At 31.3% G+C, this 15,788-nt stretch overlaps 1 protein-coding gene across 6 annotated transcripts; it reads left to right on the top strand.

Annotated features, from left to right (window-relative positions):
* Positions 1-7,485: 7,485 nt before the first annotated feature.
* Positions 7,486-14,048, top strand: LOC107915710 (uncharacterized). 6 transcript variants are annotated; one of them, XM_041103444.1, is made up of 5 exons: positions 7,486-7,984; positions 8,165-8,361; positions 8,455-8,539; positions 13,305-13,396; positions 13,741-14,048. In XM_041103444.1, the coding sequence occupies exons 2-5, from the start codon at positions 8,326-8,328 to the stop codon at positions 13,828-13,830; spliced, it is 303 nt and encodes a 100-aa protein (XP_040959378.1). In that variant the 5' UTR covers positions 7,486-7,984; positions 8,165-8,325; the 3' UTR covers positions 13,831-14,048. The 6 variants fall into 6 exon arrangements, 2 of the variants coding, with proteins under 2 accessions (XP_040959378.1, XP_040959377.1); XM_041103443.1 differs by having other exon boundaries at positions 7,494-8,361; XR_005919821.1 differs by having other exon boundaries at positions 7,497-8,361; positions 8,477-8,539.
* Positions 14,049-15,788: the final 1,740 nt, after the last annotated feature.

Below are 15,788 nucleotides of genomic sequence, written 5' to 3'. Positions count from 1 at the left end.
ATTAGTAAATTTAGATTAAAACAATTCCTTCAATTTATCCGCTAAATAATAGAAAAACAGTAACTACTAGTACTTTTATTCCTCGTGGATACGATATTCCCTTCTCACCATAGCTATACTGTTGTTCAATAGGTGCGCTTGCCTTTGTCGTAATTATAGTTAGTTTAGTGACCATCAGCGAACACAGAAAGCCTTGTCACTTGTTCAACCAACCTGTTGTTAAAAGGAAGATGAAAGTGCCTTTGAAGTCATCAACTTCCGGAACCAGAGCCACAATAAACTTAATTGAATCTAGAGAGTGGATAAGTTGAACGACTTGGGGACTCGAGAGTTCAAATAAAAACATGGATGAACTCGCATTACCGATTGCTAGATTTGATATCAATAGAAAATTTGTGTAGGCAAATAGGACCAAATAGAGTACTACCACTTTTTTTCCTTTTGCAACATTGTCCTTGCATTTGACTCAATGGAAATGAAGAACAACTAGAAGAAACAAAACAACCCAAATTTTGAAAAATAGCCAATTCAATTCCTCGAAATTAAGAAGTACCCACTTTGCAATTCAACCCAATTTTAATTAATTAAAATGTGCTATAAGTTCATGCACTCTTCACAAATTTGGAATTTAGCCCTTGTACTCTTATTTCTAAGAATTTAGTCCCTCTATGTTTTAGATTTCAAAATTCAAGTCCAATTGTAATATTGTTAAAAAAAATCACTTGGTAGCCATATAACTAAAAAAATATTGTAATGAACCTAAATTTAATAAAATAGTTCTAACAGTATTAACAATTGGACCTGAATTTTTAAATATGAAAAGTAAAGAGACTAAATTCTTGGAAATAAAAATACATGGACTAAATTTCAAATTTGTGAAGAGTATAGGGACTTATGGCATATTTTAACCATTTTAATTCTAACAACTTCAGTTTTTTAAGTTTGGATTTGCTTCATCAATGGTAACTAGCTCAAGCTAACAAAAAAATGAGTTAATTATCATTGAGAAATATCAAAGTTCTCAACCATTTGAAGTATAAGGAAAGCAATATCTTTGGAGATTATATAATTTAAAAATAAACAAAATTTGAATTTGCTTTGTTTTTATTTCTAATTTACATGTTCTGTATTGAATAATATTTTTATGTAAAAAAGGATAAAAATTAGGTAATGCGTAAGTAGGTTAAATTTTTTAAAAATCAAGACTAAAATTAATATAATATATAAATATTGAATGTTACATTTATTATTATTTCAATTTACCTGTGGTTAGTGTAAAAACAGCAGTGGCGCTGAGATTAGATACTGTAGCGATATTATAGCATGAGACAAAAAAATAAACTAAATGCACCACACCGCATCCAATCGCCCATCCAAACCCACCCTAACTATTTATCCAGCTTACGATAACATGTCAAAATATTATTCACTTGTAACGATAAGAGCATGATGGATGAAAGTGATGGATATGGTTAGACATGAAGTCCGTTGACAATGTGGTTAAATGTAATATAGTTAAATGCATTTGGATTTCATCGCGCCGAACTAAGGATACTATGGTACGTACGATGAAATTGATTTTTTTGTGAAATTAATAAAATATATAGTGATGTTATTTATTGTTTATTATTTATTTAAATAATTATTTACATTAATACAAGTTACTGATTATCTTTTTATAAATATTTCCAACTATATTTTAACATATAAAATTTTGATAATGTCAATGCTATTTAACATAGAAATTAAAGTTGTCCCTTTTTAACATCTAACGATGAAAACAACAATTATGTTATTAGACATCTTTAGACATGTTTATGGGTCGAGTTATACGTTGAGACTCAAAGGTCCATCTAAAATTTGAAAGGATTTGGGTAAAAATATTAAGTTCGAAAAATGAGTTTGGACAAAAAAAATTAAGCCCATTTAAAATATGAGTTAGACTCGGGTTTAAACATTCAAGGCTCGAGTCCAGCCCTACTCATTTTTACGTTTATAATACTTTATATTATGTTATTTTTATATATATTATGTAATTTAGAACACATTAAAAAAATAAACCTATACGAAATATATAATACTATTCTAATGTAAATATTAAAATATTGCTAAGATGACTATATAAAAATTTTCAATAATAAAAAATATATATAAAAATATTAAATATTAAAATAATATAATATAATATAAGTATTTAAAAAATTTTAAAAATAATATGGGTAGACCTAAGATGGCTTTGAGTTAGTTTTTTGCAAATATGAATGGGTTTGGATAAAATTTTAAACCCATATTTCGGGCCAAATCAAGCTTCGACAAACATAAATATGTTAATATCATGCCCAAACCGATCCGACCTGACCCATAAACACCTTTAGTTATCTTTAATGGCTATTAGTATATCCATGTGAATCACTTTAAAGTTAAACTTTTATGTTAAAAATTTTATAAATTAAATTGTTTATTTGTAGGAAGGGTCAAAATAAAAATTTTCATTTAATTAAAAGTTAAAATAACTTAAAAGTTAAAATTAAATAAAATATTGTTGTCAAGCAATACCTTAGTTTAGTTTTAATGTTCAATTTCGTACTTAGATTTGGTTTCAATATTTAATTTGGTATTTAGATCAATAGTATCATGTGACCCAATTAATATTTGAAACGCGTGCTCTAGTAAAAAATATAAGCATTTCATTGAGACAAAAAGATAATCTATTTACCAAATTGAACATTAAATCAAATTCAGGTGTTTAATTAAGACAAAAAAAACTCAAGCATTAAATTAGAAAATAAAAATACAAGTAAATTAAACTTTGAAACTGAACTTTTAAGTACCAATATGGTTGAAGGAATTAAACAAAGTGGGTGGCAAACTCCATTAAATACAGTAGACATGGTGGACAATTTAATAAGAAAGAAAGAAAAACATGGGGAGGATGTTAATTACATGGTTGGTTGTGGATTTATATGTGCACACTTTTCAACATAAGCTTATCCTTATGCAATGGCCTAACTCTCTATCAACCGCATCTACAAGTTAAAGGGTAACTTATATTAATAGTTATTTAACTATTAATAAATTTCTTTTTTATCGTTTAATTATAAGAAGTTACAAAATAGTTCTTCAACTATTTGTTTTTTTTTGTTCACTAGTCATTAAATTACTAATGGAAATATAACATGGTAGCTTTTAAAAGTGGTATAATAGCAACTTTATTCATCAACATTATAAATTATGTCAATTCAGTCTTGATTCTGAAAAACTAACCTTTAATGTTTACATATTATGCAATTTGATCCTTTTTGTAGTTTTGCTTTCTTTGTGACCCTTTTGCCTAAAACATAGAAACACTCAAACAACCAAGATCATAATTTCACCTTTCTCATTCTTTTCTCTCGATACTCCGATTCTCCATCATTGAGTTGAACACTAATGGCTGATATGACTTGGTTTTCACTAATTCACTCTTCAAAGATTTCATAAGATTCACGCTTGAACAGTTCGATTTCGTTTCAGCTGAGCAACTCTTGTTGTTGTTGTTGTTGTTGTTGTTGTTATTGTTGTTGTTGTTGTTGTTGTTGTTGTCATCATTATTATCGTCTTCTGTGAACACAAAAAACCTTGTTACTTGTTCAACTAACCTACTGTTAAAAGGAATATGAAAGTGCCTTTGAAATCATCAACTTCTAGAACCAGAGCCACCATAAGCTTAGTTGAGTCCAGGGAGTGGATAAGTTGAACGTCTCGGGGACTTGAGAGTTCAAATAAAAACATGGATGAACTCGCATTACTGATTACTAGATCTGACATCAAAAGAAAATTTTTACAGGCAGATAAGACCAACTAGAGTGTTGCCACTTTGTCCTTTTGCAACATTGTCCTTGCATTTGACTCAATGGAAATGAAGAACAACAAGAAGAAACAAAACAACCCAAATTTTGAAAAATAGCCAATTCAATTCCTCGAAATTAAGAAGTACCCACTTTGTAATTCAACCCAATTTTAATTGGTTAACATGTGTCATAAGTTCATGTACTCTTCACAGATTTGAAACGTAGATCCTGTACTATTATTTCCAAGAATTTAGTCCCTTTACTTTTCAGATATCAAAATTCAAGTCCAATTGTTAACATTGTTAAAAAAAATACTCACTTGATAGCCATGTAACTAAAAAATATGGTGTTGTGATGAACCTAAATTTAATAAAATAATTCTAGTAGTATTAACAATTGGACCTGAATTTTTAAATGTGAAAAGTAAAGGGACTAAATTCCTATCAATAAAAGTACATGGACTAAATTTCAAATTTGTGAAGAGCATAAGGACTTATGGTATATTTTAACCATTTTAATTCTAACAACTTTAATTTTTTAGGTTTGGATTTGCTTCATCAATGACAACTAGCTCAAGCTAACAAAAAATGAGTCAATTGTCATTGAGAAATATCAAGTTCTCAGCCATTTTAAGTATAAGGAAAACAATGTCTTTGGGGATTATCTAGTTTAATAATAATCAAATTTTATTTTTTTGTTTTTATTTCTAATTTACACGTTCTATATTGAATAATGTTTTCGTGTAAAAAAGGATAAAAATTATGTAATGTGTAAATATTGAAGGCTAAATTCTTAAAAACACAATACTAAAATTGGCACAATGTATAAATGTTGAGGGCTAAATTTGTTATTATGTCAATTTTAAAAGCTACCTTTCTGTTAGCCATTTAACATTTGGTGACCAAAAAAGGAATGAGTTGAATAATTGGGTGACTACCGATCTAGTTTACCTTAATGTAAAGGACAACATGTTGGAATATTATTAGCGCGTAACAATAAGAGCATGATGGATGAAAGTGATCAATATGGTTAGACATCAAGAAAGTCCCTTGACAATGTGGTATAAAGTAATAAAGTTAAGGGTAAACTATACCCAATATCACTAAACTATTAGTAAGTTTATGTTTTAGTCACTCAACTTCAAAAGGTTACAAAATGGTCACTGAACTATTCAAAACTTTTCATTTAAGCCACTGAACAATTCAAAAGTTTTTATTTAAGTCACTAGGCTATTAAGTATTTTTTTTCTTTTTGAAGTCCAGATAGCGAGCTCCAAACAGTGATTCGTCGATTGATACAATAGGTCAGTACCCATCGACAAGTAGAAGAACATACCTTAGGTCTAAGTCGATCTGATAGTCGGCATTGGAGATAAAAGAAAAGTTATTTGGATTTTGATTCGCATATTCATAACATTCAAAGTTGTTTCATGAAAAAAAAACTAGACTGTAGAAGAGAACGAGAATGAGAGCTTTTGATTGGTGTAGGTGGTGCTAACATAAAATGCCATACAAGAACGATTTTAACAGCTCAATGACTTAAATGAAAATTTTCGATTAGTTTAGTGACCATTTTGTAACTATTTGAAGTTGTGTGACCAAAATATAAACTTATTAATAGTTTAGTGACTTTGGATGTAGTTTATCCTAAAGTTAATAGAGAAAACTCTATGATAACATAAGGTACTAGGTTCAAATATAGACAATTTTTTTATCCTTTGATTTAAAAACCAGAAGAAATCTAAACCCTTTCTAGAGGGGTTAAATAATAAATTTATTATTGTGGATTAGAATTTAATTATAAATTAGGGATTTAAAATACAATTCTATCATTGTATGTTCGACTTAACTCGGTTTCGAATTTAACTAGTGCATAATATGATATTTGGATTAAAATGTAATTTTATCATTATAATAACTTCAAATTTTATAATTTCTAGGGTGGTTAAACAATAAATTTATTATTTAAGGGGAAAATTGAAATATAAATTAGGGATCTGAACTATAATTGTAACATTTTATTGACTTGATATTTTATCATTTTTAGGGAGACTAAATTATAAAATTTTCAATTTTGAAGCCAAAGTCCTTGCCTGATCTTGGCATTTAGAGAAAAATAAAGATACACATATATCTCAATCATTATAAAATTTCAACTTAAGGACTAAAAATTTATTTTTAAAAAAATTAAAGTATTTTAAGGATACTATTATTTAAAATAGCTAGATATACGAGGATGTGACAAAATTAAAAGTGTTCACAGCCCAATTTTAAAAATTCCAAGCTTGAACTCTGAGTCGGTTTGTCCAAGTTTGTCCAAATGACTTATTTCACAAATAAAAAATTATTTTAATTTTAATATAAATTTATTTTAAATTATTATATTAATGGGTAAACTATTAAAATAGTTATTTTTGTTCTTTCAGGTTACATTTTAGTCACTTATATTTGAAATATTACGTTTTAGTCACATATATTATCGTGTTGTAACATTTTAGTCACTAAGCTTTAATTGTCGTTAACGGTGTAATGGTAAGCTAACGTGGCACATTAAATCATCATTTCAAACGAAAACTTTAGGTTAAATTATACAATTGATCTCTATATTTTTTTTCGTTTTGAGCAATTTAATTTTTTCTTTTATGTTCTTTGAAGTTTCCTCACTTTTTTTCTCTTTTTTTCATTCTCTCCTCCTTCTCCCTCTGTTTTCATCCCTTCTCCATTTCTTTTAACGTAGTTTTTCTATGTTTTTCATTTGTTAAAACTAGTCCCTATACTTTTATTTTTTTGAACAATTCAATTTTTTCTTTTTATTTCTTTATTTTTTTTTCTTCTTCCCCTTTAATTTTCTCTTTTCTCATATTCTTTATTGTAGAAATATAATCTTTGCCCACCAAATAAACCAAGTCATTGTTTCTTTCACATGATTACTAAATTGAATTTCACTCAAAATCGAATATCAATCATTCTTAATCAAATCTTGATTTGAATATAACCTAATTTTGAAAGTAAAATTGGATCTAACCTAATCTCGAGAAACTTTGTTGAGGGTGGACTGTCATAAGTCACAGCTGGAGAGGTCTTCGAGTGAGGCGAGCTTGCGGAGTAGGTCATTAGGAGATCCAAATTGGTCTGTTAAAGCGAGGATGGACAATTACGATTAGTAATTATGGGGTGAGAATATGCAAAGTAAATTTGATTTTGGTTTCAGCTTTTGCCTTTTATTTTTTCATAAACATAAAAAAGTTTTAACAAATGGAGAACATAGAAAAACTATGTTAAAAGAGATGGAGAAGGGAGGAAAACAAAAGGAGAAGCAGAAGAGAATGGAAAATAAAGAAAAAGAAAAAAAAGTTAAAAGAACATAAAAGAAAAAATTAAATTGCTCAAAATAAAGAATATATGGGGACCAATTATATAATTTAACCTAAAATTTTATTTGAAATGATAATTTAACGTGCCACGTCAACTTACCGTTACACCATTAGCGACAATTAATGGCTCAGTGATTAAAATGTTACAACACATTAACGTAAGTGACTCAAATGTAACATTTCAAACATAAGTGACTAAAATATAACATGAAGTAAACAAAAGTGACTATTTTAATAGTTTACCCTTTATTATTTAAAATACTAAAAAGAATCCAATGTAACCAATCTAAAATTTAAAACACTAAATTCAAGTTCGGCCCAAATCAAACTAAGCTGATCCTCATGTACAATTTTATTAACAAAATAAAAATAAAACAAACAAAACATAAAGGCCCAAAATAGCCAAAAACGGCCCAAAGCCATGCAAAACAAACGACAATAAAAGTAGCATAGAAAACACAAATAGAAACCTTGAAAAAAATTTATTCTAGCCTGATTTAAACACCTATCAAATCATCTTCACTTCTAGAACACTTTTTTTTCTCCATAGACGAATCAGTTCCTTGAGCACAGACCCCTTATGCATATGATCTTCATTTTTGTACTTTTACACCGATTCAAGAACATCACGCTTTTGTTCAATCTGGTTCACGTTCCCGATGAGTCCCCAGACCCCGTGATATCTCCGCGAAATTCGGCAACGCACCCACTAGCTACACTTCTACACTTCTCCTTAAACTTTCAAATGCGATAGTATAAGCCAATCGATTAGCTGATCTAGGTAAATATTTAAAACAGATTTCTTTGAAACCACTCTTGTTTTGTTGAATATCTCTAATTACATTATCGATCTCGGATCTGCTTGTTTCATCTGATATACATTTTTTGATATCTGTTAACGAATCTCCTTCTATCTCAACCATATTGACTCCCATGCTCCTGCCCAATTTTGTCGCTTAAGAGCACACAAGTGCTTCCACCGCGAATGGGGACACTACTCCCATGCAGTGTTGATTTTGAGATATAACATCCCCCCTGTCATCTCTGATCACTACACCCGATCCCGATCTATACTCTTTGGGATCAAAAGCAGGATTAAAATTTATTCGTATAAAAGGATCTATGGGGGGAATCCACTTTGAAATGGCATATTTCCTGGTAAGTACATGACTACTTAACCCATCCAGCTTCATAATGTATTTGCCTACGGCATCTGCTGCCCATCGTCTGAAATTTAAACCCCTCATGAAGGGCTTTGTTTCTCTCATTTCAGGTTATCCACAGCACACATCATGTCTTCCTACACATGCCATTCGAACCATTCTGAAAAACCCAGGTAAGTCATTCCTTAATATAAACTGGGATTGAGATAGAATCTATGAAATATTAAGCCTATTCCATATTTCCACATCTAGGGCAAGCTAACTGAACTTCGATTCTTCTGTGGTAAAGATTAACTAGAGTAGGCAAAAAATTCCAAGAAATTTTCCATGTTGTAATTTTCTGTCTTGCAGTTAAGCTTAAATTCCATAATTTCCTGTAAAAGCCCTTTGTGGCATTTTGAAGAACTGTAAATTGGGAATCCCGATTACTATCAAGGAGAAGCTTATAAGCACTCCTCATCGAGAAGGCTTCTGAAGGTTCACCTCTCCACACGACTATATCCTCATGTTCCAACCAGCCCAAAGGAATTCTAAGTATTTTATCAGCAACGCTCTCCTCAACGGTACTCCTTATTAGACCCATATTCCAATACCTACAAGAGTGGTCAATCAAATCATATACCTTAATTAAACTACTATCACTAATATTCCCATAAACTTTGTAATTTTCAGCCCCAACCAACCAAGCATCTTCTTAGATTGAAATTCAATCTCCTCTTTCCTCTTACCAACCAAGGCCGTCACGAAGCAAACCATTTGTGGACTATATACTTAGCCAGGTAAAAGAAGGTAGTCCCCCTAACCTTGCCTCCAAAAAATCACAACTCGGATAATATTTGGCTTTTAGAACACGACTCAATAAAGAATGCAGATTACTAATAAGACGCTAACTCTGTTTGGCTAACAAAGCGATATTAAAAGAAGATAAACATCAGAAGCCCGACTCTCCATTCTCTTTAAGCTCACACAACTTTGCCCATTGACATCAATGAATACCCCTTCTACCATGACCTTTCTACCACCAATATCGCGCTATTATTCTTTCCAACTCAATACATAATGACTTAGGCAACAAAAAATAAGACATCGTATATGTTGGAATGGCTTGTAAAACTGCTTTGATAAATACATCCTTACCCCCTTGCGACAAGAGCCTTGTACTCCAATTATCAATTCTTTGTTTGACCATGTCCTTCAAAGCTTGGAAAAATATCCTCTTCTGTTTGCCCACCATATTTAGAAGCTCCAAGTACCTTTCTATATTATTAGACTGACGAACCCCCAACAAATATGAAACCCGAAATCGATCCACTTCAGAAGCGTTTGGACTGAAACACACAGTGGATTTTTCATAATTAATGCACTGACTAGGGTAAACTTTATATTCCTTCAAATTTTGTTTCATAGCAGTAACCCCTTTATTTGTAGCTTTACCAAAAAGAACACAATCATTCGTAAATAAAGGGTGCATTATTTGTGGACCCCTCCTACTAGCCTTAGCACCCTTAATTAGTCTTTCATCAAAAGTCAATCTCATAAGAGTAGATAATCTTTCACTACAAATCAGAAAAAGAAACGGACTCAAAGGATCACCTTGCCGAAGCCCCCTACTCGGTGCAAACCTCTCCCTTCCTATTTAGAATCACTGAGTATGAGACTGATGAGATACACCTCATAGTGGTTTCCACCAATCTACTAGTAAAACCCATACGTTCTATCATTTGTTTCAAAAAAATTCATTCCACTCGATTATAAGCTTTACTCATGTCGAGTTTAAGTGCCATAAGACCCTTCTTCCCCACCCTCTTTTGACGAAAAATATGTAATATCACATAGGCCTATAAATATTATCAGAAATTAAATGACCCGGCACAAAAGCACTCTTGGCCCTATCAATGCAATCCTTTAACACCCTTTGGAATCGATTGGCTACCATCTTAGTGTTGAAAAAACGAGTTTAAAAAATGAAGCGAAAATTAAATTTAGGGAAAATAGAGTTTAATTTTCTTTCCCAAAACAAGATCTTGGTTGTGATATCTAAAGTAATAAATAATTAATCAAAATTGTACCTTTTCGATTCTTCTAGGATGATCGCTTCGACTGAGTAGTTTTCTTTGCTATCATTAAGCTCACATCTACCGAGTGTGGGCTTGCTTCAAATTAAAAAAATTTCACAAAAATTATCCCACTGGTAATTTTACAATTTCTCTAAACTTTTGGGTCAAGTTGTAAATCAGAAAAATATCTTTAGAAATTTTATGGAATAATCTCTTCAAAGAAATTTCTCTTTACAACTTTCTCTTGAATTCAAGTGTATGTAAATAATGACCTAAGGCTCTTTTTATTTAAGGAGAATTTAGAGAGTTCAACTATAATTAAACTTAATCATTTTAATATTAAATTAATATAATATTTATCAAGATAAATATTAGATTAAATTAAATTTTAAATTTTATTAAAATAATATAATGTTTATCTGCAAGATAAATATTAAATTAAATTTAATATTAAACTATTAAAATAATATTATTTTTGGAATAATTAATCTAAAAATCAAATTCTTTGGTAGAGTCTCAGTATGAGTTTAACCCTTCCACTACTCAACTGCTGATGACCAATCGTAGCCGGCCACTGGGACGCCGTCGTCGCAGTCACTGGCACCGCCGTGTCCAGTGATGTAGGTGCGACACCCTTATGGAATCTCGAGCCGGTTCGACTACTGTCGGTCCGGTCTGGGTCAATGACTACCTAATCAGTCTAGTCTAGCCATCGATTGGACCGTTGGCTCGGTTTCACATACTAAGCTCGATTCGACCAGTTTTTGGATCTTGGTATCAGTTTTGGGCTCCTGGGCTCAATTTACGATCTTAGGTCCAATTTTCAAGTTCAATTACCCATTGGGCCAATTGTCTGACTTGAAAATTAACTTCCAAAAATATTATATTAATTTTAATTGATTTGATTAATTTAATTTTACTTGATTAAAACAAATTTTTCCAAAAATCACTTAGATTTTCCAAATTAATTTTTCAAGAAAAATTTTTAATCAAATTCTCTAGTTGAACAATTTTCACGACCACCTTGTTGACACCATTTTTTGGATGAAAAACGGGGTCGACTTGGGTTTTAAAAAATAAAACGAGAATCGCCACCAATCCTTTTTTATGAGGTGTTATTGGATCACCTCGAAAAGTGGTTGTTTTTAATAAACAGTTTGATTTTATTAAAACAACAAGTTTGGTCCACGAAATTCAGAAAAACGGGTTCGGGAGTCGGTTACGCACGAGGAAGGATTAGCACGCTCGATACGCCCAAAATTGGTACCTAGTTGATTAATCAATGTTTTAATGTCGAAAATTGGAAAATTTAAAGAAATTTAAAATACGATCCTTTGTTTTGAAATGACTTGTATAAAATAGGTTGCTCATATCAAAAAAACTCCTACGATAAAATTAGAAAAGGATATTCAATTGTCCGAGTCAGATGAGGAAATTGCAACCCAATACGTTAGGGCACAATTCCTCAACATTCCGAACATTGAACATTGCCTTGGTTGTTTTTAAGAAAATCTTCATCTCGAAAAATCAACGTGTCACATCCAATGCGTTAGGACACGACATATTGAATTTCCGATAATGAGCTTTTATTTATTTTTATTTTCATTTTTTTTTAAAAAGTAACCTCGATTATTTAGATTCAGTAAAGAAAATCAGAACCCAATACGTTAGGGCTTGATTCTCTCGAAGATCCCAAATACCGAGTGTTGCTTTTGTTTTGAAATTTTTGTTCTTAATAAATTCGAGTAAAATGGATGTAAAATAACAATAATGATGCAATGTAGATAAAATGAAACAAATAAAAAATAAACAATAAAAAATAATCATACGGGCCAAATAACAAATAATATTAAACTAAAGTAAGGAAATAAACAATAATAGACATATATAAAAAAGGGAACAAAATTAACACAATACGAAAGATATATAAATACGTACATATATGTATAAAATTATGAAAATATGGAAAAAATATGCATGTATACATTTTTGAAATTATTATACATGAAAAATTACGTATGTATATATGAAAATTAAAACGTATATATAGGACATACATAATATAAAGTATAATATATAATATATATTAGGGAAGTATATAAATACATAAATATGTACATAAATAATAATGAAGGGATGAATGTATGCTTATATGTATATATATATCCTAAAATATGTATGTATATTCAGATAATAAAATGCATGCATATACACATAGATCATAAAATATAGATATGTATATATATATGTATATGTTTTAAAATATATATGTAATAACAAAATACATTAATACGTATATAGGATACAACATATAGAATATAAATATATAGTGTACAAATATTTGATTGTAATATCAATAATAATATAATATTATTATTATTATTAATTAATTAAAAATAAAATAGCAAGCTTAAAGGGCTAAATCAAATTAAAAGGCAGAAATTTGGGGCGGATTCGAAATAAATAAAAAAGGAGGGATTGATTTGAATGCGCGAATAACATAGAGGGGTTGGAAGAGAAAATTCCCTTCTCCTCTAAAACGCGCAGCTTTATTGAGGACGAAATCGAGAAAAATGGAATTTTGTGGCAAAATTGAAAAATAAAAACGAAATAGGACCCAATTGTAAACAGCCTCAAAAGCGTAAGGACCAGGGGCGCAAATAACCCCTTTTATCCAGAAACACGCGGATCCTAGGCGGTTCGGGTCAGGTCGATCCGGGCCGAGTCAAAACGGCGTCGTTTTGGGGCTTAAGGACGCCGGCCAAAACGGCGCCGTTTTAAGGGCCTATAAAAGGCAAATTTCTTTCAAAAAAATCATTCCTTCCTTTCTTTTCTCCAAAAAATTTCTGAAAATGCTCTCAATTCCTTCTTCTCCGTTCAGGATTCGGCCAGAGGACGGGCCGACCATCGCCGTGTCGGCCGCCGGTCAACGGCAACGGCGCCGCCGTCCACGGTGGCCGGAAAGTTGAAAAGGTGCGCTTTTTTCTTTTTTCTTTTAACTCCTTTTCAATATATGCATAATAGTTTAAAAAACTAAAGAAACATATGTATGTATATAAACAGTTTCAAAAGGAAGGAAAATAAAGAAAGAACAGAAAATAAATAAATAAAAGAGGAATAGATCTTATACCGAAAACAAAGTCCTTGAATCTGTTTTTTTTACTTTTTATTTCTTCGATTGAATCTGTTTTTGTTTTGTTACAAAAGTTCTCGGTCCAAAAGAAAAACCACCCTTAAAATTACATATTGTTGGGTTTTTATAACCGATTTTGTCATCATTTCCATTGTTATGATTGTCCTTTCTTTCCTCTTTGTAGGCGTTTGAAGCAGGCGGCAGTAGGTGCGGCACAGCAGTTGGTGGCTTGCGGCGCTGGTCAGGGGCAGGGTGGGTAGCTGGCGGCATCTAGGGTTTCAGAACAATGAAACCCTTTTTAGATATTTTTTAGGGAAATTGGGCTTGGCTATTGGGCTTCGGGTTTGGGTGTAAATGGGTTTTGGTTTTGCTGGGTTAGGTCTGTTAGGGGCTAAATTTGGGTCGTTGGGCTATTCGGGTTTTGTATTGTAATTGGGCCCGGCTTTTTTAAAAATTGGGCTTGTACACACCTAATTTAATTCCACATCGAATAAATCGACTCAATTAGATTGTTCCTAAAGTTGTAGAATTTTTTTTTCTGATTCAATTACAGTCTGGTCGAGCTTTTGTTAAGCTAGCAGAGGGACCAATCGGACATATAAAATTAGGCTCTAGTGATTACAATTAAGTCTGAAAGTATTGTTCTGATAATTCGCAATTACTTAATTAGGGAGTCAGTCCACAAGAAGTACTATGATTGAAAAGTCATTATTATATACTTTTTACGAAAGCAATTCATCCAACTACTTTGTCCAATGACCTCATCATGTGTGTGTTACTCTCATATGATATCCTTGATTCCTTTAAGTTAAATCCGTCCATTTAATAGAATAATATTTTATCTTATTGTCACCATTGTGTCTTTTTAATGATTACTATGATCACTGTCAACAAATGACTATGATAAATTACTCGTTTGAGAACAAGCAACCTGTGGCCATGTTCCATATTTATCAATCTACACAATGCCAATGAGAGGATATCATTAACTATTTAATTAAGCAGTGAATTCCACTATTGCTAGTAAAGCCATGTCATACACAAGTCATGTATCTAACATACCGGCTATGGGCTTGATCATCTTTAGAGCATAACCCTCCACTTATGTCAAATCACACTATGAACGTCATAAGTGAATTAATTCACAAACAGAATAAGAATTAATTCATCTTGGGTCTAGTCCAATGTATCATTCTACCAAAGAATACATCTATGTCTCTACTCGTGGAGTTAATTGTTCCGATAGCCAATACTAGTCATCTCCCCAATTGGAATTGTAGACGACATAATAATCCTTCTCAGTATTTGAATTAAATGTTCACTTTGATTCTTTTATGTGATTATAGACTCATTTATATTATCTACTGAAGTAAGTTGCCTTTCTTGCAATATAAACATTCTTACAATGTCACTTATCTTCCGTTTGAACTTAAACAATCAATTTGCTTGTCACAATTTTGCTATGCATGCAAGATATAAAAGATATAAATACAAAAGACATAATAGTGAAATGTGAAATTAATTTTATTTATTTCTTCATTGTTTAAATAAATAGAAAATAGTTACATGTTTACTACAATATGGACACATTTCCTAACACTTAGCAATCATTTTATAAAGAACTGTGCATAACTAATAGGCCTCAAATTTGCTAAATTCATTGGGCATGAAATTTTAGGAATCAACACAAAATTTGTAACATTTAAAGGAACTAAAATTTTTCCTTTATTTAGTACCTTCAAACAATAAGAGGAAATATCCTTCCTAACAAAATGTCAACACCTTTGATAAAAGCAAAAAAGCCACCGTCTCTGATGCCTTTGTAGAACGCATACTATTCAATGCTTCCATGACTTCTTTCACTGTGTATTGCTTCGTTAACAAATCATTTGCTTCATTAGAGACACATTGTCTTACCCCAGACAGACTACGACCCATATCACCAATCCCCTTTGACTCAAAAAGGATTGAAAATAATTCCTAGTAATGCCTTCCATCTCAGTCTCCCCTCTCATTAATCGTCCATCCCTTCTTATAAGCCACCAATTCTATTTTCTCTCCTTCTTTGAGGGGTAAAATTGTGGAAAAAAGTTGTGTTCTTATCCCCCAACCTCAACCAATTCACCTTTGCCCTTTGTTCCCAAGAAAATCCATCTTTATCAATCTCTAAATTTAACTGAACTTTAGTACCAATCAGTTCCACAAGGTTATCATCATCTCTATCCCCTTCTA

This window comes from Gossypium hirsutum, chromosome D10, assembly GCF_007990345.1.
Source record: "Gossypium hirsutum isolate 1008001.06 chromosome D10, Gossypium_hirsutum_v2.1, whole genome shotgun sequence".
Lineage (NCBI taxonomy): Eukaryota > Viridiplantae > Streptophyta > Magnoliopsida > Malvales > Malvaceae > Gossypium > Gossypium hirsutum.
This window is presented reverse-complemented; position numbering and strand designations above follow the sequence as displayed.

Coding starts and splice junctions, on each gene's coding strand:
- LOC107915710 (XM_041103444.1), top strand. CDS start 8,326: ATGGGGGGAATCCACTTTGAAATGGCATATTTCCTG. Junction 8,540..13,304: donor AACCATTCTGAAAAACCCAG/GTAAGTCATTCC, acceptor TTCTCCGTTCAG/GATTCGGCCAGAGGACGGGC. Junction 13,397..13,740: donor GTGGCCGGAAAGTTGAAAAG/GTGCGCTTTTTT, acceptor TCCTCTTTGTAG/GCGTTTGAAGCAGGCGGCAG.